We start from the raw sequence: 21502 nt of genomic DNA, 5'->3' as shown, positions 1-21502 counted from the left end.
GATCTTTCACATTTGTGCCAGCACTGTGAAAGGAGGACAAATGGATGGGAGTAGCCACTAGGAAGGTCAGATTTGGCTTAAGGACCCCCAGCTGCTAGTCTCTGCAACTGGTCTTTTTATGTACTGCATTCTGATCCTTGTCACAGGAAATGCAGAGTGATTTTCCTATCCAGTGCTAATAAATTCCCAAATCACGGAATGAAAAAAAATCAAACCAATATAATAAAAATCCCTTTCTTTATGTACAGTCTTACTGATTTTACAAGACTTACCTTCACCCACTTTGATGTAAACGTTTCTGGATACTTTGAGTTCAGTGAAAGAAGTGACTGCTCCATATTCCTTTTGGGCCCACTGTAACAGATGCTTATTTCCCTGAGGGAGAGGCTTTTCATCTATTTTTGCTGACAGGGAGAAGTTTTCTTTCTCAAACACCACAATGGAACCTGCTGAAACCTGACAAGAACAGAGACATTCTCTTAATGTGACATTCACCTGGTAGGGAACAATCATTCCTCCAAAAGGAAAAAAGAAATTAAATCTGTCACACCAAAATCTGTTCATCACAAGGGTTCTTGCCACAACATCTGCTAAACAGATAATACTGTAAGCCAGTTAGACAATGTGCAATCATTTTAAGTACACCATAAGAAAGAACACAAAATTGAATTCTCTTCACTTAACCGACAGTGATGAATAACAAAAAAGTTCTATGGATGATGATGTGCTTCTCTTGAAAGGGAAAACTTTCACTGTTACTTTCTTGACAGAAAAAATTATGCCTGGAGGTTTGAAGTGTGTGGCTCATACTGTTAGAGATTAAATCATAAATCTTCCTCAATCCTCCATGAAGGGATGAACAAATAAACCACAACCACCACCTAATTAAGGAGGCCAAGCACAGATATTTTTTTTTCTTATTTAAAGTATGCGTAACCCACATTTTCCCACTCAATGGAAGTGTTCAAGGAAACTTGCTTCAACAATAAAAACAATAAAAGTTACCAAAAAAACCACTGAGCACAATAAAAAGGGAAATAGCCAGTCAACAAACAAAGGGGGCACTCCCCCAAACCAGAGGAAACACAGAGAAACAAAAAAGTGTTCAAGTTTCACCAAAACACCTGTAGAGAGGGGGCCAACCTAAGTTTAACAGAGCAGTTCCACATATTTTCAACATTTTATTGATTTTATACATTCATCATATCAATCATTAATTATCATTTTTAAAATAATCATTTACGAACATTTTCAAAGTCATGCTCAGATCTTAAATATGAAGTCAATTTTACCAGCTTATAGTCCAATCCTGTAGACTGCCTGGCCTCTAATGCACCTCCTCAGACCTCTGCCAGCTATTTAGCCCATGACAGCATTGGGCTGCCTATCGAATACCTAACTCTTAGAAATCAGAGGAAGCATAAGTCAAAATATCTTTAAAAATCTAAGTTATTTCCACTTATACTTCCAGAGGAATATGGTGGCTCACTTCAGAAAGGCTTTAAAGGTATTGTGAAACTGGTGGCCATACAGAAAGAGATCATGGAAAACTTCAAAACTGTTCACTACAGAGACAGCTTCCAGTACAGATTTCTGTGCACTATTCAAGGTCCTTTAATATCAGGTTTCCTCACTGATTGCTATGGAGGAAACAGCTCTGTACACAATACATGCAAAACAGTCCATTACAAGTAAATGGAGTTGGGAAATTCTGTGGCTAAACTACGTACTTATACCTGCAATGAATGGCCTATCTGGACATGGAAAGCCAAGTCCCACATCTGCACAAAGAGTGTATTTTCCTATATGAATGAAAACCCTGCATAGATTCATGTGATTCTCTGTTCCATGTGCTGAGCTTTCCCTTTCTTACAGTGTCCTCCATTCCAACAGACCTATTACCACAGTGTAATGGCAGTTATCATGGAATATATTTATATGACATAATCACCATTGTGTCACCCACATCTCTTGCAATACAGTATATTACTTCATACTTATCACATGTCACATACAGCTTCAAGAAAGAGCCTTTAAGCAGACTAGTGAAATCCTCAGTGAGACATAATTGCAGTAACTACTAGAATAGGAGGTAGGGAACAAATATCTGATGTTGCTTAATACACAGAAGACCAGAAAACCCCAAGGAAGCAGAAACAGCTTTTAAAAAAAATTATACTTTGAGATAATGCAGAAGACTGCTTTGCTTTAGCAGTGCCTGGAAGTAAGCAATTTATTAAATGTTATTTCATATGAAGTTAGGAAGCTGCTTCATACCGAGTCATACCATTGGTCCAGCTAGATCAGCATTGTCTACACTGGCTGGCAGCAGCTCTCCAGGATTTCAGATGGATATTTCCCAGCCCTATCTAGAGATAGTGGGGCCTGAACCTGCACATACTGGTACCCTCCTTCCTTTCTTTTGTTTCCTACCTGGCTACCCTCAACCTATGATGGAAAAGCAGACATGAACATAATGAAGCCTGATGCAATTTGGGATAAAATTTTCCTTTGAGGGGTAATGCAAGTGTTTTATATGGAAGTTTAAATGTTCATGGGACAGTCTGCACTGAACTATTCTCTGATGCCCAGTTTAGCTTTGTTCCATCAGTATAAATCCAAGCAACATTAACAATCCCGCTGGAGTAATCAAATAAACTCCTCTTGTTCAAATTGAACTTTCTTGCAGTGAGCAACAAACTGCATATATGGGAGCCTGAAAAAACAGTGATCTGTGTCATATGGTTATAAGTACATCTCCACAGATTATATCTACAGTTTACACTGTAAACTGTATGGATTTCTCAGAGATAAAGGCTTCCCACTACAGGTCACACTGATGTTCTTATGACTCATATGCCTTGCTGCCAACACAGAGCATATGATCATGGTTTCACTGTATCTAGTCCCATCACCTCCTTCAACTCCTTGTCAGCCACTACCATGTCATCTTTGTTCAGTATTAATTTGTAGGGTTGAGTTCCAAAGTGCACTCTGAGTGGACATCAGGAGAAACACCAAGGAATTTGACCCCTCCAACTGTGCCCCACCGCCCTCAATCATCAAAATGTCCCTACACTTCTGTAATGTGTCTACAGGCTGTGAAACTGAGGGAGCCATTTCATTCCACCCCTAATTCCACTGGATTGAACATACTGCTTGACCAGACAGGAAACAATTCAAAAACTTGTTTCTAGTAAACCTAGTATTCTAGTACCTAATAGATGCTGGAGTCAAAGTTCATGGGGTACCCCCCTGCTGAATACTTAGCAATCAATACCATGGGTTAGCTAGTTAGACATTTGTTTGGCCCCTCAATTACTGCAGGCCTTTATGATAGCCATGGAGGTCAAATCCAGGGCATATGAGTTATCTGTTTAAAAACTATAGAGGGAGCCAGTTTCCTGTGTGTCTAGCAGTGTATGAGCTATTTTATCAGACCCAGTCCTATCTTAGAGGAAGAAAATATAGGAAAATAGATAACTTGTCTTTCATGTTGTCAAATCTCACAGAATGAAGAATTGCATCATAGGAAACTTATTCTGGTGAGAAAGTGGGAATTGCTATGTTTTAAGCAACACATAGAAGTGACAAGGAGAGATAGAGGGATGCGACTGTTTAATAAGGCACATTTTCTACAGCACTATGACCAATGGCTTGCCGAAGCAGTTGCGAACATCTCCCAGACAACGAAGTCAACAGTGCCGTTCCAAACAACAACACGTTGCAAATGAATTTGCAAAACATTTGGCTGACTTCATCTGGAAGGACACAGATGTGTTCTTAAACAATAGATACATTTAAGCAAAGCAATGTTTACACAAGACTACAGTGTTCTTAACATTAAAAAAATACCAAATATTGCTACAGAACATGAGCATCTGTTGCATTTCCATTTTACACAGAGGAAGAAAAGCAGTCACCCTTTGAATAGGAAGACATCACATGGTAAAAGCCAGAATGAACAATGAAATAAAATAAAAATGAAGGGCCACTTGGAGATGTCTCCACACAGAATCTCAGAATTATCATCATCCATTACTATCTCAGGAGTGAAATTCTATTTTCTGGCAAGCCATTTGGAATTAAGAAGTGTCACTTGTGCACACAAACAGTATGCACAGAATGGAGGTGCAAGAATTCTTGGACAAACTACTTGAAATTAAATCAATATTAATTGCTCACAGATTATCAACTAGCATTAAGAACCCACAATAGTGAGACTCCAGGATAGTTACTATGTAGTCCGGTCCCACCTTCAAAATAACTAAGTAGGACAGGTCAACCTCAGTCTACCCTGAACTCCACTCTCTGGTGCATTTGCAGTTCCATGCGGTTTTATGAACACCAGCACTCTACAATACGTGGTTCAGTGCATGCAATAAATATTACTGACAACTGTAGTACAGTATCAGTGGAAGCAATCAACTGGTAACTGACATTCTATTGAAGCAAGGAAGATGAATTCTAGCTTAATGTTTCATGCCCATTTCTGTCTCCCACATTTTGAAATGCTTAAGATCCTTTTCTGCTTATGATGATATGTGAAGCACTTCCAGTTCTACACCAGGCAGCAGATCATCTCTCCAATGAATCACCAAACAAATCCTGTTTTACTTGCAGCCTCATTGGAAAGTCTGTTTTAAAAATGTCCAACATTCTTTTATTATGGGGACACATGGCACTTCTTGTTTTGTGAAGGGTCATCTCTTGTGTCAAGAGTCCATTTAATCCACACTGGCCACAGAAAGCAGCTTAAGAACCATTATCCCTTTTACCAGAATAGTTCCAAAAGTTTGAACTAACATCTGTTTCAACTCTGGATGATCTCTTGTATTTGTTGCTGGTCATGTGACCTTCATAAAATATTTCTATTAAAAAAATTCTATTCAGTGTAATGCATCATACATCATTTTAACAAGATTTGTTACAAAAGTATACCTTGTCTTCTTTAAAACAAAAGCTTGAAATGTCATTGTTTTACATTTCATTAAACCTTTTTCTGGCAGTTCATCACCTGGTAGTCTCAACATATTTATCTTAAACCCAGCAGTGAGTTGGCTGAACAAGACAAATCTCCACTCAAGTTTAGATCTGTGGAACTAAAACTTATTCACCCAGCCTGTTGCCTAGGTTTGGGTATCTTTTAAGATTGAAGAAAGGCAGCAATGGGGAATCATATGTTCATCAGGTTTACACTTCACTTCTTGTGCATTGTGACAAGTGTGCACTGCCTTGCACCTCATTATGCACAGAGCAGTGGTTCTCACACATTTAGCACCAGGACCCACTTTTTAGAATGAGAATCTGTCAGGACCCACCGGAAGTGATGTCATGACTGGAAGTGACATCATCAAGCAGGTAAATTTTAAGCAATCCTAGACTACAATCCTACCCACACTTACACAGGAGTAAGTTCCATTTACTAACATTGTTAAAAGTACAGATCTGTGACATTTCCCCAAATGCAGTAACGTATCATGGTAACATTGAGTCTAATATATTTAAAATAAAATATTGAAATGAATGGGGACCCATCTGAAATTGGCTCACGACCCACCTAGTGGGTCCCAACCCACAGTCTGGGTTAGAGAATTAGGCATAATGTACCACAAACAGCCCAGTCTATAATTCCAATGGGATCCACTGAACTGATGCCTCAAAAAGAGACAGTGGGGTCCAAATCTGTCATTTCAGCCATTACATCTGCACAAGCAGTCCTTAATCTTGTGTGAGGACAAGGTTGTAATCAAATCTTTATAAGCTTCAGCATTGGAGATGTCCCAGTCACTCATTTACAATGTAGGGAAGGAATTGTTGTACAGAAGCAAATTTTCTTATTCTGGAATAATTTCAGATAGTCAACATGTTGAAGCATCCTTACGGCTATCATAGGCTTCATCCTATGAAGGATGCTTGTTGAAGCATCCTTACGGCATCCTGAGATCTATGGGTCCGTGAATCCTCCAGGTCAGTGGTTTCCAAACTGGTGGATTGGAACTCATCAAGAGAATTGGAAGAGAACATTCCCCCTTAAGGGGAGTTGAGCAGAAATGGGTGCCCCAATGGCACTGCAGCGATCGTAGCAGCATAGGAAATAAGGGTGTTTTGTGTTTTTTTTAAACTTACGGGGGGGGGGCGCATGCTGGCCTCTGGGATGATCCAGGAGGTTTGCAGCTCCCTCTGCAGGCCTCCCCGCTCCGTCTGGCAATGAGAACTCATAATAATAATAATAATATACAGTATTTATATACCGCCTTTCTTGGTCTTTATTCAAGACTTTATTCAAGGCAGTTTACACAGGCAGGCTTATTAAATCCACGCAGGGATTTTTACAAATTGAAAGAAGGTTCTCTCTTTCAAGAACCACCACATTCAAGATGTTACACTCCGATCTGGTTTACCATTCTGGCCTCCATCCTCCCACGCTCCGAGCAGATGGAACAGCTCAGCTGCAGCTTGCCGGCTGCTTCAAGGTTGCACGGTGCCGGTGGCCTCGAACTGGCGACCTTGTGGATGTTAATCTTCAGGCAAATGGAGGCTCTACCCTCTAGACCAGACCTCCTGCCCAACTGGAACTCACTTCCAGTTTTTGCGCAGAAGTGGGCTCCAATTGCCCGTAGGAGCTATTTGGAACAGCAGGGAGGCCTGCAGAGGGGATTGCTAGCCTCCCAGACCCTCCCAGAGACCAGCGTGATCCCCCAGGTAAGTTAAAAAAGTCTTGCACCTGGTATCATCACAATTGCTGCAGCACTGTCGAACCCTCTCTGCCCCACCCCCACCAATAATTGCTACAGTCCCAAAGTCCTTGTAGGAACCACTGCTCCAGGCTATACTGTACAAGGATTCAGTATGAATACTGCAAGTTATGATGTAGCTAGAACAGCAATTTGATCCTCCTATACAATGTAGTCAAACAAACAGGATAGACAAATACTGCTTTAACTTCTAATCAACTTTAACAACTACCATCCCAACATTTGCCTTGCAGCACTTTATACGTACATATAAGCAAATGCTGCTTCATAAAGGGAGAGAACATGAAGAGTGAGCAAGCTGTTTTTATGTGGTCTGTTCGAAAACTCCAGCGCAAAATATTATATACATTTCCAATGAGACACCTTTTGAGTAGTATAATCTTCAGCATTTGAAACTCAGAGCCTATAACAGCCAAGTTATTTGCTTGTCTAGTATTAAATTAAGTGAGCTTCAGTAATTGGGAATGTCATAATCAGGAATGTCCACTATTCACGTGCTCCGTTTGGAGGACGTACTTCAGTATTAGGTCAAATAATAATTCATGGGGAGCGATCATTCATTCCTTGTTGCACTGACCAGAGCTCTTCCCCACAGCCACCTGCCATTGCCACACTAATCCAAGTACCTGTCCTGTTCACTCAAAGTCAGGACTGGCAACAGGATTTCAGATATTATCAGTCTGAAAGATACATGCCAGGTGCCATTTGTACATGTCTTGAACAAGTGTCTCCAGCAACCTCCAGGCACCTTAGGCCCAGAGCAACTCTGAAGCAGAGGAAATTACTGGGCTTATCTTTGCTTTACGGCAGTGCCACCCTGATGATAGCCAGAGTGAGTACTGCTGCTCATAAGGTTATCCAGGCTAGATAATCTGGGAAACCAAGAGGGGTCTGGCCCAATAAATCTGGTTTCAGGCTTGGTTCCTCAGTCTCAGCAATTCATATTTGTCATCTTTATGAGTAACTACAAAGGCTCCCTTGCCTCACCTTACCTTCTTCTGGCCCCTAACTACTACCCTTAGGGAATCTGACCATCTGCCGGACTAGGCTACAGCTCCTGCTCCCCCCAGACTCAATCTGCACCCTGCTACTTGGTTTTGAGTTTGGTTGAGGTCTGACAATACAGAAGTGAGCACATGCATCTCTTTTTCCCCTCATCTGACGTAAAGGGCCCGTAGTCCTTTAAGGCAAGAGGAGTGTCTTTAGCCAATGTGGCTCTGTGCTGCTGTTTCCAACCTGGAATTCAAATTAATTAACGCTAATTAAGCTTTATGAGACTGCTTTTAAAAGATCTTGTGAAATGAAATTGAACAGAGGAAGCAAGAGCAAAGGAGAATTCTGTTACGCTTGCCAGGTCTTGGAGTTTTACTACGAGGGCTTAAGGCTATATTAAATGAGCCAAACATGTTATTTTCTTTGGACCACGATCAAAAAACTCTTCCAAAGAGGGAAAGGAAAGGCAGCCGTCACTTTGTTTCACCACTTTTCTTCAAACATTAACTGCTTCCTCTATAGAACTGATCTGTTCAAGGAGAGTGAGGTTGCTCTGGAAGTATCCAGTATGAGAAAGAACATGTGAATTGACCCAGTAGCATTCCAAGGCCACCAAATGAGTTTGTCTGAAACAGGGGTGCCCAAACATTTTGGCAGGAGGGCCACATCATCTCTCTGACACTGCATCAGGGGCTAGGGAAAAAAAGAACTAATTTACATTTTAAATTTGAATAAATTTACATAAATGAATATATTTGAGATGGAACTTATATGAATGAATGAAGGTCTTGCAGTAGCACAAGGCCTATAAAAGGCCGTGCACAAAGCAAGGTCATCCTTTCCTTTGCTGCTGCTGCTGCATCACAGACATGAAACAGCAAGTAGTGGAGGGAGCCCTTATCCCACAGCTCAGGTGAGAGGTCGAACAGTCGTCCTCACACTGAGAGAAGTTGCATCGGGCCAGCACGGGCTCCAGCAAGTCTCTGAGGGCCAGAGGCTCATTGGAGACTGGAGGCTCCCCACGGTCCAGATTGGGAGCCCCTAAGGGCCGCAAGAGGCCCCCAGGTCGAGGCTTGGGCAACCCTGGTCTGAAATAATAGAAGTGATTAGGGATTGGCTACACTCCTAAGCATCTCTTAACAGGGAGTAGGACAGACTCCCAAGCTCTACAATATGGAAGCACATATGTTTGTGAATTCTCCTTTCTAGATGTACTTAAGTCCCTGGTATATTTGGGTCTGAGATTAGATTCCCCCGCACCCCCATACTGTTTGGTTTGCAAGCCAAATGAATAGAAATTGACTTAGTCCATGGTTAGCTGCCTTTTGTATAAGAAAAGAAAATAACAACTCATCTTCCACTACTCAGGGGGTTTTAATCCTATACATGCTCATGAAAAAATTTCCATTGAGTTTAATGGGAATTACTTCCAGGCAAATGTACTTCGTTACTTTTAACTGGCTTCAACTTGAACATATATATTATAATCTTGTGTATTGTAATCTTGGGACAAAGGGACTGTGCTTCTCAGCTAGAATACTGAGTTCTCCAGTATAGAAAAGTCCTGTGCTGTCTTTAAAGTTACTCACAAAATGTATGTATGCTATCTGTCTGAAGACTACCAGACCTGCCAACAGGCTGGCTAGCAACCCCTCTGGCCAGGCTTGTGGTTATTAAAATGCCTTTGGTGATCACCCTAACAAACTCCACCATCTGTCACACATCAGTTTTAGAAATAAGCACACAATGACCATAATAAATGTAACCACATGCTAGCCATTACAATGGACACGTCCGCCTTTACACACAGGCAGCTCCAAATAAGGGACTTTTCCTCACTAGCTTCTCCTATGACCTCTTTCACTCTTCTAAGAACAATGTTTTGGCCGACCACTCTTCACTTCCCAAACAAGGCATTAGACTATGGCTCTTTGCTAAAAAGGAGACACTCTCAAAAACAAAGAACTCTGACTAGTCTTTAAAATATTCATCCACTGGGAACAATGGCATTCCCTGCCTGAACAATACTAACACAATAAGAAGCCACACTTTTTTCAGGGCCTCTTCTTCGCCCTCACATACTGTTTCTTCTTCTGTTCTGCCTAGCTTCATGGTAAATGAGCCCCTGAACAGCCTTTTTCATGACTGCAATCTAACAGATATTCTACTCAGCCATCTCTTTGCTAGAATGTATTTCATACAGCCAAGTCAGGGTCAAGTTGAGGCTGTGGGCAGTCACCTCCTAGTCCAGCCTGGAGGGTGCACCCTCTAGCTTCCAGTCTCCTGTGACAGCAACCTGGGCTAGAAGCTGGATGACAAAATGCTGGCAAGAGCATCAAGAAAATGTGGCTCAGACACACTGAGGAAGATCTAAGGAATCAGCGATTGACCATCAACAAGGCTAGAAATATCGCCACCAATCACCAAGAGTGAAAGTGTATCATGAATGATACATGGATTTCAGCTGCACCTACAGCAGCACATTGGTTGAAAAAGATGACCTGCTCCCCTAATACCAGCTAGGACTGAAGAAAGAAGAAGCTCTGTTGACCAAGCAAAGACAGAAGTCCAGGTTGGGTTTTGTACTGCCTGCCAATCACTGAGGCTAATGTTACACAGTCTGTCAGGGTTCCCCTCCTCCCACAGGTCCCCAACTTACCCAGGGAGAAGGCTTCTGGGCCAGAGGATCAGAGAAGAAGCTAGTGGAACATGGGGCCACCTCCTCATATGCTGCCTGGGCACTCCAGCAGGCGGCAAAGCGCAGCAGAGGAACACTGCGCGCTGAACCCCCCCGCTTCTCCCTCCGCCTTGGAGGAGGGAGGGGGGAGGCAGGACGCAGGCCATGCGGCTGCTGGGCTGCCGCCCCTCCCCCGCCTCCGGGGAAAAGGGGAGCACTCCCTCGCCCAGCCAGCTGGGACCTGCCTTGCCAGGCAGGGCACCTGGCTATAACATCGGGGGCCCACAGCTGGACCTCCCAACGTCATCTGCGGAGCTACAGGACCCAGGTGGGCAGGGCCAGACCACCCCCCAAAGGTAGAGACCAGAGCAGAGGCAGCAGCCTTCCCAGCCCTCTCAGGAATAACCTTGGCAGCTCCAGGTGAGAGGAGGTGGGAGGGAAACAGAGAGAGAAAGGGGAGGAGTTGTGGTAATCCCAGGGGAGGGCAGTCCCAGAGACAGGCCCTTTTTGTACCATCCCTGTGAGGGAAGGGGATGGGCCAAAAAGGAGGGGTCTGCCCTACATAAACCTGGAGGCCAGGGATGACAAGGCAGTTGGGAGTCAGAAGAGCAGGCAGGAGGATCTGCTGCTAGCAGCCCCTGCTCCTGTCTGGCAAATGCTGCCAACCCAAAGAGGGGGAACCGGGTGATACAACCCCCCTTCTTGTGGTGAACTAGTCTGAGGCCTCCACAAGGGGGTCCCCCTCGGAAAGGCCGGGCAGGCCCTCCCCTCCCCCCACAGGGAGGCCGCACACAGTCCTATTTCCTCCTGTGCCTAAGGGTGCAATCCTAACCACTTTTCCAGCCCTGAGGTCAATGGAGCTCTGAGGTAAGGGAACAAACATTCCAGTACCTTGAGGAGGCCTCTGTGACTGCCATCTAACAGCAGGATGCAGCACATGCCCATTGACATGGTTGCATCAGTGCAGGAAAGCTGGGTAGGATTTGGGCCTAAGGAAGATACCAATGGCAAAGAACATATTCCACAGTTGTTTACTAAGTGAGGTCCAGCTTCAGATGCTGAGCTCAAATCCCCAGAGTATCTGACAGGGTGGTGCATATGTAAGGATCTGTGGATGTGGCTTGAATTTGATACAAAGCAGTTGCTTCATCCCATACCTCACCTGCAACAAAACCCACTTGTATATGCTATTGATATGCAATCTTCTTTCAACAGTTTGTGGCAGACCAATAAGCATGGGTTGAATTTCAAGCTGGATACAGAGTGAAACACTCTACTGTATGCTTAAGAAGCCCAGTGCATGCTGCCTATATACTTGTACGAATTGGGCCTTACATCTTCTAGATTCACATTCTGAATTGTAACAGCTGCTGCTGACCCATCTACGCCTTGCACTTCCATGAGCTCGCTTAACCTATCACATGTGGACCCTGCCACAGTTGGATCACAAGCACTCAGCTTGCCACCTGGCACCTCCTTCATTCTATCATTCACCCCTGCTGTTATTGAGCAGCAGAAGTAAATGCATCAAGGCAGTGGAGTTTGCTCCAACAAAAATGTTCCTCATTAAGTATTGCCCAAAGTCTCAAAGTGATCAGATCAGCTCTGTTCAGCACATCCAGGACTGTTTTTAAATCTCATGATACCTAGTAAATACGCTAGAAATTATGAGTATGCCTGAACACAATACTTGTTTTATAATGTGGCCCAAATGTCTACAGGATGCACTTCTCCTAAAACATGATGTGCTCATACAAGTCGAGAATCGCTGAATAGTTCTTAAAAAAAAAAACAGGAAATAGGGAGAGGACTATAAAGTGATTCAGTACAATTTAGTTGGCTTTCCCATCAGCATTGATAGATTTCATATTTCAATTATAGTGCAATATAAGTAATATATTAAGTTATGGAAGCTGTTGCCAGTTGTCTCTCTCAATGCAGCTGATAACAACTAACAGCTGTGATGACTGAACAGCTCCTGCTCTTCCCTCCTACCTTGATGTAGCTACCATGTGACAAGGCTTTCCCATCCCAATCCATCACTGTGTGCAGCTACAGTTCCACTGGTCACACCAATGGGAAGGACTAAAAAACCCACATAGGATAAAAGGCTTAGGGCCCAATCCTATCCAATTTTCCAGCATTGGTGCAACCGCAATGCAGCCTCAAGGTAAGGGAACAAATGTTCCCATAGCTTAAGGAGGCCTCTGTGACTGCTGCCCCACCACAAGATGCAGTGCATGCCCCATTGGCATGGCTGCACTGGCACTGGAAAATTGGATAGGATTGGGCCCTGAGTCTTTCAAATAAAGTATTATTTTGTTCCTGAATATATAGTTAAATTTTTCTTATCTTTTCTGTCCTTTCTGACTGAAATTGCCTGGGCTTTTCACTCCATCTGGGTGATGGCACTGGCTAACTGTGGAAATGAGTTTTAAATTGCAATTTCCTTTCCCAGAGATAGTGCTGAAACAATTTATAAAAACTGCCTATTGTTATTAGATTCTCTCTACATGGTTCTCTACAAGTGTTCTGCAGTGCTAATTGCTGAAAAAGCATTGTAAAGCACTTTCCACTAGCATGCTCATAAGCATGTTGCTGGGATGCGGGCAGGAAGGTGGATCCTTCCCGCTGCAGCAGGTAACAGCCCAAAGCTATCCCCGGCAGCTCCGCCGGATGCAGCAACACCAAAATGGCTACTACTGCATTCATAAACACCACGAATACCTCCGGAAGTCTCCTTAGGGAAAGCCCCAAGCCCCACAATGGAGCTTCTCAAGTCTACACGGGCTATTTTGCCAGTGTAGACTTGAGAGCTTCCATATTGGGCTTTGCAGCCCGAGACGGAGGATAGGATACAGTGGAATAGAGCTCTACCAGTCCCACCCCCCTTCTAGGCCAGTTCCTCCCTCCACTCCATTCCTCCCTGCTTCCCCCAAAATACTCACTGCCGGCTAGTGCTACAGGAGCACCGGCTGGCCCTCCATGTGACACTTGAGGCTCAACACTGACTGGCACTGGCCCAGCGCCAGTGGCCCCTCCTCTCCCAATGCTGCAGAGCCCTTGCCGGTGCTAAGGCCACATAGGATTGGGCCCTAAGTTAGTTAGAGAGGTGAGAGAGGGTGGAATGGGGCAGGGAGGGGCAAAATGGGGCAGGGAGGGGCATAACAAGGGCGAGGAGGCTGTGGGAGAGGGGATCCAGTGACAATGACACATGTTGTATCCTGGCCCCCTTTCCTGTAGCCTGCCCATCCCCTTTCTCTCCTTGGACTTGTGCTAGCGAAATTGTACAAGTCTGAGGAGACCTACTGCAGAGCAAGAGGCTTAGAAAGGTATAAGGCGATTTAAAACCCGCTTTGAAGCCTCACGATCTGCCCCTCCCCACTGGATATAGTACACTTGTTTTTGGCACAGCTATACTAGTGGGAAAGGAGAAGGATAGGATTGGGCTTTTAATAAACTATAACTTTTTCTTTAAAACACTAAGGCTGCAATCCTATGCACACTTACCAAGTAATAAGTGGTATTGAACAAACATAGTGGTACTTATTTCCAAGCAAATATGCTTATACTGTTATGCATTTCTGCATGACGTATGGTGTTTAATATCTATGGCAAATCCAAGTATTGGTTTGAATGCCTTTTTATGTTTCTTTTAGAAATGCTAGTGTTAAGTTCTGTTTTCCTCAATAAATCTTACTGTTGCTTAATAATTTTTTTATTGCCTCTGAGGGCTGTTCCAGACTTTTTCTACCTAGATCACTTTGTCACAGGTTCATATCACATACCACTCAATATTATAGACAGAATGTAAATGTTGTCAGTTGAAATGCCATCTGAATCAAATAAGGAACTTGCATACAGATCTTGATAACCTAAACAACTGATTGGAATGGATCATCAGGAACTCAACTGGAACATTATGAATGTTTTAAAAAGTGTCAATATGGAGCAATTTGGAGAGGCATCATGAACCTATAACAGTAAAATACAAGCAGGCCTTCAAAGGTTAAAAATGTGGAGAAACTTCACTAGGTACTGGGGTTTATGCTTAATGCATAAGACAAGTTGAAAATATGAATAAAAAGCTACTTTTACAAAGGAAACTTTTACTTTTACAAAGGAAAGCTATCAAAATAGCTGTTTGGAATTCAGACAAACATAAATCCACAGAAATGCTACACTATTTTCTGCCTCTAGAAACCTGAAATAACTGAATAACTAATAACTGGAGAGGTGTTCTGGGGTGGGAGAATTAAATTATATGTTTGTGAAAACAAACGTTTCACCTAAACTAGCACACTTTTTATCCAGAAGTTAGATATGGGAATTTCACACCAAACTGGGATCTTTTCTTGCTTTTCTTTCCTTGCCCCCAGAAACAGATAAGAAACAGGATGTCCCTGATGCTATGCTTGTTTATGTTTCTTACCAGAATCTGCTTCAAGTATGCAGATATAGCAAATTTGCCCTTGAAACACTGCCAGATCATTTTCAGCTTTAGTTATCTGATGCTCAAAAGCCAACTGAGAAATGTACAGAGTCTCACATCAGGGACAAGTTGAACACCTGACTTTAACATGGGCATGTTCTGAAAGGTGCAGTTAGGAGGGGTAATCAATGTTTTTGTTCCAAAGTATGCTCTGCCCACCGATTATGTCAAGAAATGTTTAGGCCAGTGCTGGGTTTCAGTGTATCAATCAGCCTCAAATACTTCTTTTCATTTAAAACAAAAGATCAGATAACAAAAGCAATTGTATCAAAATGGTGCTTGTTAGTGTAATCTAAAGCAGGGGTGCCCAAACTCTGGCCCTGGGGCCATTTGCATCCCTCGGGGACGCCCAATGAGCCTCTGGCCCTCCAGAGATTTGCTAGAACCTGCAGTGGCCCAACGCAACTGCTCACAGTGTGAGGGCGACTGTTTGACCTCTCGCATGAGCTGTGGGATGAGGGTTTTCTCCACTGCTTGCTGTTTCACATCTGCGATGCAGAAGCGGCAGCAAAGGAAAGGCCAGCCTTGCTTTGTGCAAGGCCTTGTATAGGCCTTGAGCTATTGCAAGACCTTCATTCATTCATATAAATTAATCTTTAATATATTCATTTATATAAATTTATGTAAATTTATTCAATTTAAATTTCAATGTAAATTTAAATTTCAAATTTCAATAAATTTATATAAATGAATATATTAAAGATTAATTTATATGAATGAATGAAGGTCTTGCAATAGCTCAAGGCCTATAAAAGGTCATAATTCTTTTTTACTCTGGCCCCCGACACAATGTCAGAGAGATGATGCGGCCCTCCTGCCAAAAACTTTGGACACCCCTGATCTAAACTGATAACCATAGGCAAGCTGTACAGTACAGGTGAGGCTTCCATATCTGCAGATCTGGCTCATGGATCTGGTTCCCTGGACCCATGCTGAGCCAGACTTGGGCCCCACCTACACCTCTGAAGGTAACCAGAGTTGAGTTCTGGTCACCTTTGGAGAGCTTTCTGAAGCCTACAAAAGCTGCACATATCTGTGTGCAACCTCCGCAGGCTTCAGAATGGCCCAGAGAGGCAAAAAAAATGCCACTTCTAGTTACCTGAGGGAAATGCCTGAGGGAAACTGGAAGTAACATTTTTATGCCTTTTAATGCATTCTGAATCCTGGGGAAGCCTTGGGAAACTAGAAGTGGCACTTTTCGCCTCTCTGGTCCATTCTGAAGTCCTCAGAAGCTGTGGGTGGATGTATGCGGCCTCTGCAGGTATTGGAAAACCTTCCAGAGGGGACCAGAGCACAGCTTCAGTCCCCTTCAGAGGGCATGAGGGGCCGAAAATCGCAGATTTGCTTATCTGTGATTTTCAGTATCTGTGGGGCATCCAAGATCGGATTCCCTGCAGATACCGAAGCCCGACCTGTAGATTCAAAGCACTTAATTGCATAATTTCCCAATCATAAGCCCTTCCACACCCACTTCTACCCCTTTATGCTACATTTTTACAATAATCCAAGTGAGGGATAAAGTCCTAGTTGGAAGAGCTTATATAAACAACACCTTGCATTATGCATTTAGTTTTTTGGCAGATATTTAAAGTCTATTTAGCAACCTGAGAAAGTGATGCTTTTTTTTTTTTAAGAAAGGAATTTTCAAACAATCTCAAATTGTACAGAAAAAGGAGAAAGAGAGGGGATATTAGCTGCCTAATGAACCAAAGCCAAAAATGAAAGGATGGTAATTATGGCTTTTTATTGGCTCTGGACCCCCCAAAAATGCACCTTAACAAAAGAAAATCTCATAAAATTGCATAAGTTAACTTTCCCAGATTTGGCACCATCCCCTCTTGCTTTCCTTGGAATCGTATAAGGTCACTATTTATTCACATTTTATCACTAGTTATACATTTCCTATCCTCCCCTCCCCTCTGCTCCTCTTAACCTGGTATTTGGAACACATCTGGGTTGATTTAACAAGTGATTGGAAACGTAGCCTCCTGATTTCCCGTTAAATACTAAGCACAGGAAAAGAAATAGCACTTGTTTTTCAGTGAGTTTTGACAGCCATCCAAAATCCAGTGCAAACCAAAGAGCCGCTTGTGGTTTGATGGCCCGGGCCCAACATTTTTGAAACATATTCCTGGGGGAAGGGAGTAAACCAGGCTTTGGCAGAAACTATGACACCGTTTTATATTTCCAGAAATGCATATGGGACTTTTAATTACAAGCCTTAAGTAGAGCTGTCCCTAATTTTGTTGCATTTAAAAAATCAATCATTTGAAGAATCCCTTTAAAGTCAATGTGATTAGTTAGCTATATATACATATTATATATTGTAATGATGATAATAAAAAGATTTACATACCTCTTTTCAACAAACAATGCAGAAAGCAGTTTACATAATGACTACAATAAATACATGTTTCTGTGACCCAAAAGGGCTCACAGGCTAAAAATGATGATGCAGAAACACAAGCAAACAGCCACAGGCTGGGAAATTATGTTAGGTTAAATAGGGACCGTTGCCCCCCCCCCCACTAAATATAAGAATGCCTCTTATAAAAAGTGCCTCTTGCCAGTTAGTATGGATGTTAACCAGAGGTCAACAAGAACTGACCTTGCAAACCCCTCAAATTCCCTTTTTGCATCCTCAAGGTTCCTATCCTAAAAACTGATACATGTACACAAACTTACCAAAATCAACATCTAAGCAACAAGTTGAAGGAGTTCCAAAGTACAACCAAATGCCCCCATTCAGAACTCCATGCATGGTACAGTGTGCACAGGGACCTCCAGGGCACACACAAAGCCACATTGATTCCAATGAAAAACACAGCTTATTTTTGCAATGTTGCCATTATACAGGGTTGTTCGGTTGGATGCATCCAAAACCTCAAGATGTTTGAGGCAGGGCCTGATGATGTTGCATGACTGCCTGGCAAAATAGGGGGACACATTAGGTCCAACTGAGCCCCACCGCAGTCCCCAAATGGATTAAGATTAACCTTTGTCAACTACACAGGCCAACACATATTTTGCTTCGAGAAAGATTGCTCGATATTGAGCATCAAGAGCTATTCTGTGCAGCTAACACCATTTGCTCCCCTCTCCATCTGCACATCCCAGTCAGTTTTGGGAAGCCAGCTTCTTTCTTTTATCATCTGCAGTGCCCACAGGCTCACAGAGCATTCTCCCTTGCAAGATGCAATGCATTTCCATCAGCTCTGCTAGCAGGCAGGTTTAGTGGCATTCCCTACTCAGAAAGAAGATGTACTAGTGACAGGAATTGTGTGGAGACATTACATCATATATATTTTTATTGCCCACTGCATGACACCCTTCGTAAGAACTATCTGGCTCCACTGCTGAACAAAATGCAGGGCTGGGAGGATTCATTTAAATTACAAACTCTTCTCTCTATAGAGGAAACTGACTCTCTTGACAAGGTTGCCAACTTTGTTTCTGGGATTCTGGCAGGACGGAATTCTGGGTCTTCTGCTATATTATGGTGAATGGGGGGAGGGGGTGTTAGATGATTATGATTGTTTTATTTTATTGTTTGTGCGTGTGTGTGTGTTCTGGATGTTTGTTTGTTGTTCTGTATTTCTGTTATCTATGCCAATAAAGGTCTTATGTACATATGTATGTATATTTTGCTTCCTTAAACGTTACACCAATTTCTGGGTATATTTGGGGTGCCGATTAAAAAAAAATGGCATCCGTTTTGCCCTATCACGTCTAGTTTTGGAGACACGGCATAGCCTCTTTAGTGACTGGTTCAAGCAGCTTCCTCATGAGGAAGCCTACACTAGGCTACACTTCCTCATGAGGAAGCCTTCCTCATGATGAAGCTGCTTGAACCATTCACTAATGAGGCTATACTATATCTCCAGAATGAGACGGGTAGGGCAAAACGGATGCCATTTTTGGAATCAGCACCCCGAAATTCATATCAAACCACCATAAAGTTTGGGAAAAACTTTTCTGACCCTCAGTTTTGTAGGCCTGTGTTATCTGCTTGAGAAAAAATGGAAAAACGCTAGAGAAACAGAATCTTCCCCACTAACTGTCAAACCTACCATTAAAACGAGTAGTTAGTTTGTATGGGGTGGAGGAAAGAATGCATCAGAACTGCCATGTCCAGAACAAATCACTGGACAGTGGTGAAAATACTCTAATAGTCATAATCCAACACACCAGGACTTTGCCACATACTTAACCTGAATAATGGTCTGTGGCTTACAGGGAAAAGTATCTAAGGAAGTTTCATTGTAGTTTCCATAACAAACAGCCTCATTCCAGCAGGAAAGATCTTCAGCCATGGAAGTCAAAGGGCTACCGCTTGAAGCAAAAGTTTCCACCAGCTGAGTAACACCTGCAAAAGGCCACCTCTTTGACACAAGAATAAAACATAAAACCCATGGCTGCCTGCCAATGCCTTCATGTGGAAACTTGCTTGCAGCAAAGAGTGTGTGTAGTGGGGAGGAATTAAATAATGGTGTGGCTGGGATTTCCTTTCACCTCCAAGACTAAGCTGCAGCTTGGAGGTATTTTCTGCATCACGTTTGGAATATCTCCTAATGTTCGTAGCTGAGCTGAATCAAACAACTTGAATTTCCAGCCAGTATAATAATACAGAGTCAATTTTTTCGCTCTCTGTATGAATTTGCAGTTAACTGAAACCTTGAGTAGCGGAGGAGTTTGGCACAGCCCATTTGTAGATTTTTGTAGCCTGGAAAGTATCTTCAGGTTATGTGGATGGATGGGAATATCAGAGACTTGGGTTTGCACACCGAATTCAAACACCCTCTCCCAGGGCAATTTTGCAGTGGGTTTGCTCAGATAACACTGCCACCCACACAAACCTGACAGTGAGATCAGGAATAAAAGGGAATTTTTTTTTCAAATTCAAAACAAATGGAGAAAACTAGCTAACTGCAAAAAGTTCCGTGAAAATACTAAAAATGAGAAAGTCATGCTGAAGTAGTAGTGATCAGAAAAGAATCAAATACTGCCCAATGGTGCATAAGGCCTTCTGCTGGACTGGAGGAATCAGCTGTGCTAAAGAACTCCAGAAGAATCCACGGATGTTTTGTGGCACAGAGTTACAACAATGAAACTGCACAGAGACCACAAAAAAGAACCACCTCTGGATCCCATAATCCAAGCCCTGCTTTCAAGTAGGAACTGGGTTGCAGGACCAAAGTGATTTCGCACATCCATAGACATGGTATTTCAGCTCATGTGTTACACTCAATATGCAGAGTTTGTGAGGTGATAGAGGAAGAGGAGAAACAGCATGGAAAGGAGTATGTATTCCTTTGTCAGGCAAACCTGTTCAGCCTAATTCACTCTAGTTTGTTTTTTTTAATTTCCACCATGGCTTGAACGAACACGTTACGAAAGGTCTTAAACAATTTACCCTTCACAGTGATTTACCCCTGCTATTAAAGTAATCCCTTAGTACAGGATAACATAATTCACTTCCTAACAAGATGTTAGAGGTTGTAGAGGGGGGGAAGTCAATCTAATATACATACCAGCTTTTTTCAGGGCAATAGTGGTTTAAAAATCCTCCTAAATCATTACGTTTGCTCTCTCATGAATCACACTCAAAAATACTGTTGTTGACATGTTGTCGTTCCAGTCAGTCAACCGTCAATACTGATGTATACACAGAGGACTCACAAAAGTGGCAATAAAACACCTCTGAATGGTTTTACCATTTATGGGTGTTGGGGGAAAAAAAATTATACATATAAAGTATGTACAGGAACAAATGCAGTACAAAAATTATATAAGCAAATGACCAAATTCAAAATTACTGATATCACAAAGGTATGTCATCTGTAGTTCCATAACTAGTTTTACAGATTTTGTTTTATTTAACACAGCTGCTGACGCTGCAATTTTAATGGGGAGAATGGTGTGAGTGTATATGAAGGGGCTCCTTAACCCTTTCCACCTCAGGCACGTTTACACTGAAAGTCACCCCTAGCTTCTTTTACCCGACCTAAGGGAGCAGGTACAAGTACCTGTAATTTTTCCTCTAATGGGGAAAGAAGCAATTTAGTGGTAGTGATGATTGGCATTTCAGTCAAAAAACACACTAGGTGGCCGTAGTTAAGGAGATAATAAAATGAGTCTACCATATAGGGTTGCTGTTAGAATTACTTAAATTACATATGAAGTGCTTTAAATACTGTAGGTGCTGTATTGGTAGCAATAATAATTGTAATAGTACAATCATAAGAACATAAGAACAGCCCCACTGGATCAGGCCATAGGTCCATCTAGTCCAGCTTCCTGTATCTCACAGCGGCCCACCAAATGCCCCAGGGAGCACACCAGATAACAAGAGACCTCATCCTGGTGCCCCCCCTTGCATCTGGCATTCTGACATAACCCATTTCTAAAATCAGGAGGTTGCGCATACACATCATGGCTTGTACCTTGTAATGGATTTTTCCTCCAGAAACTTGTCCAATCCCCTTTTAAAGGCATCTAGGCTAGACGCCATCACCACATCCTGTGGCAAGGAGTTCCACAGACCAACCACACGCTGAGTAAAGAAATATTTTCTTTTGTCAG

The 21502-nt window shown here is 42.6% G+C and overlaps 1 protein-coding gene across 1 annotated transcript in view; it reads right to left on the bottom strand.

The window, feature by feature from the left end:
- Positions 1–21502, bottom strand: part of TGFBR3 (transforming growth factor beta receptor 3) — a 160794-nt gene that overhangs the window by 44411 nt on the left and 94881 nt on the right. The window contains exon 5 of the mRNA XM_066624302.1: positions 273–456. Within this exon, the coding sequence (XP_066480399.1) occupies positions 273–456 (184 nt within the window). The remainder of the gene's footprint in view (positions 1–272; positions 457–21502) is intronic.

Source organism: Tiliqua scincoides, chromosome 4, assembly GCF_035046505.1.
Source record: "Tiliqua scincoides isolate rTilSci1 chromosome 4, rTilSci1.hap2, whole genome shotgun sequence".
NCBI lineage: Eukaryota > Metazoa > Chordata > Lepidosauria > Squamata > Scincidae > Tiliqua > Tiliqua scincoides.
Note: the sequence above shows the minus strand (reverse complement) of the source record. Positions and strands in the feature narration are given on the sequence as shown.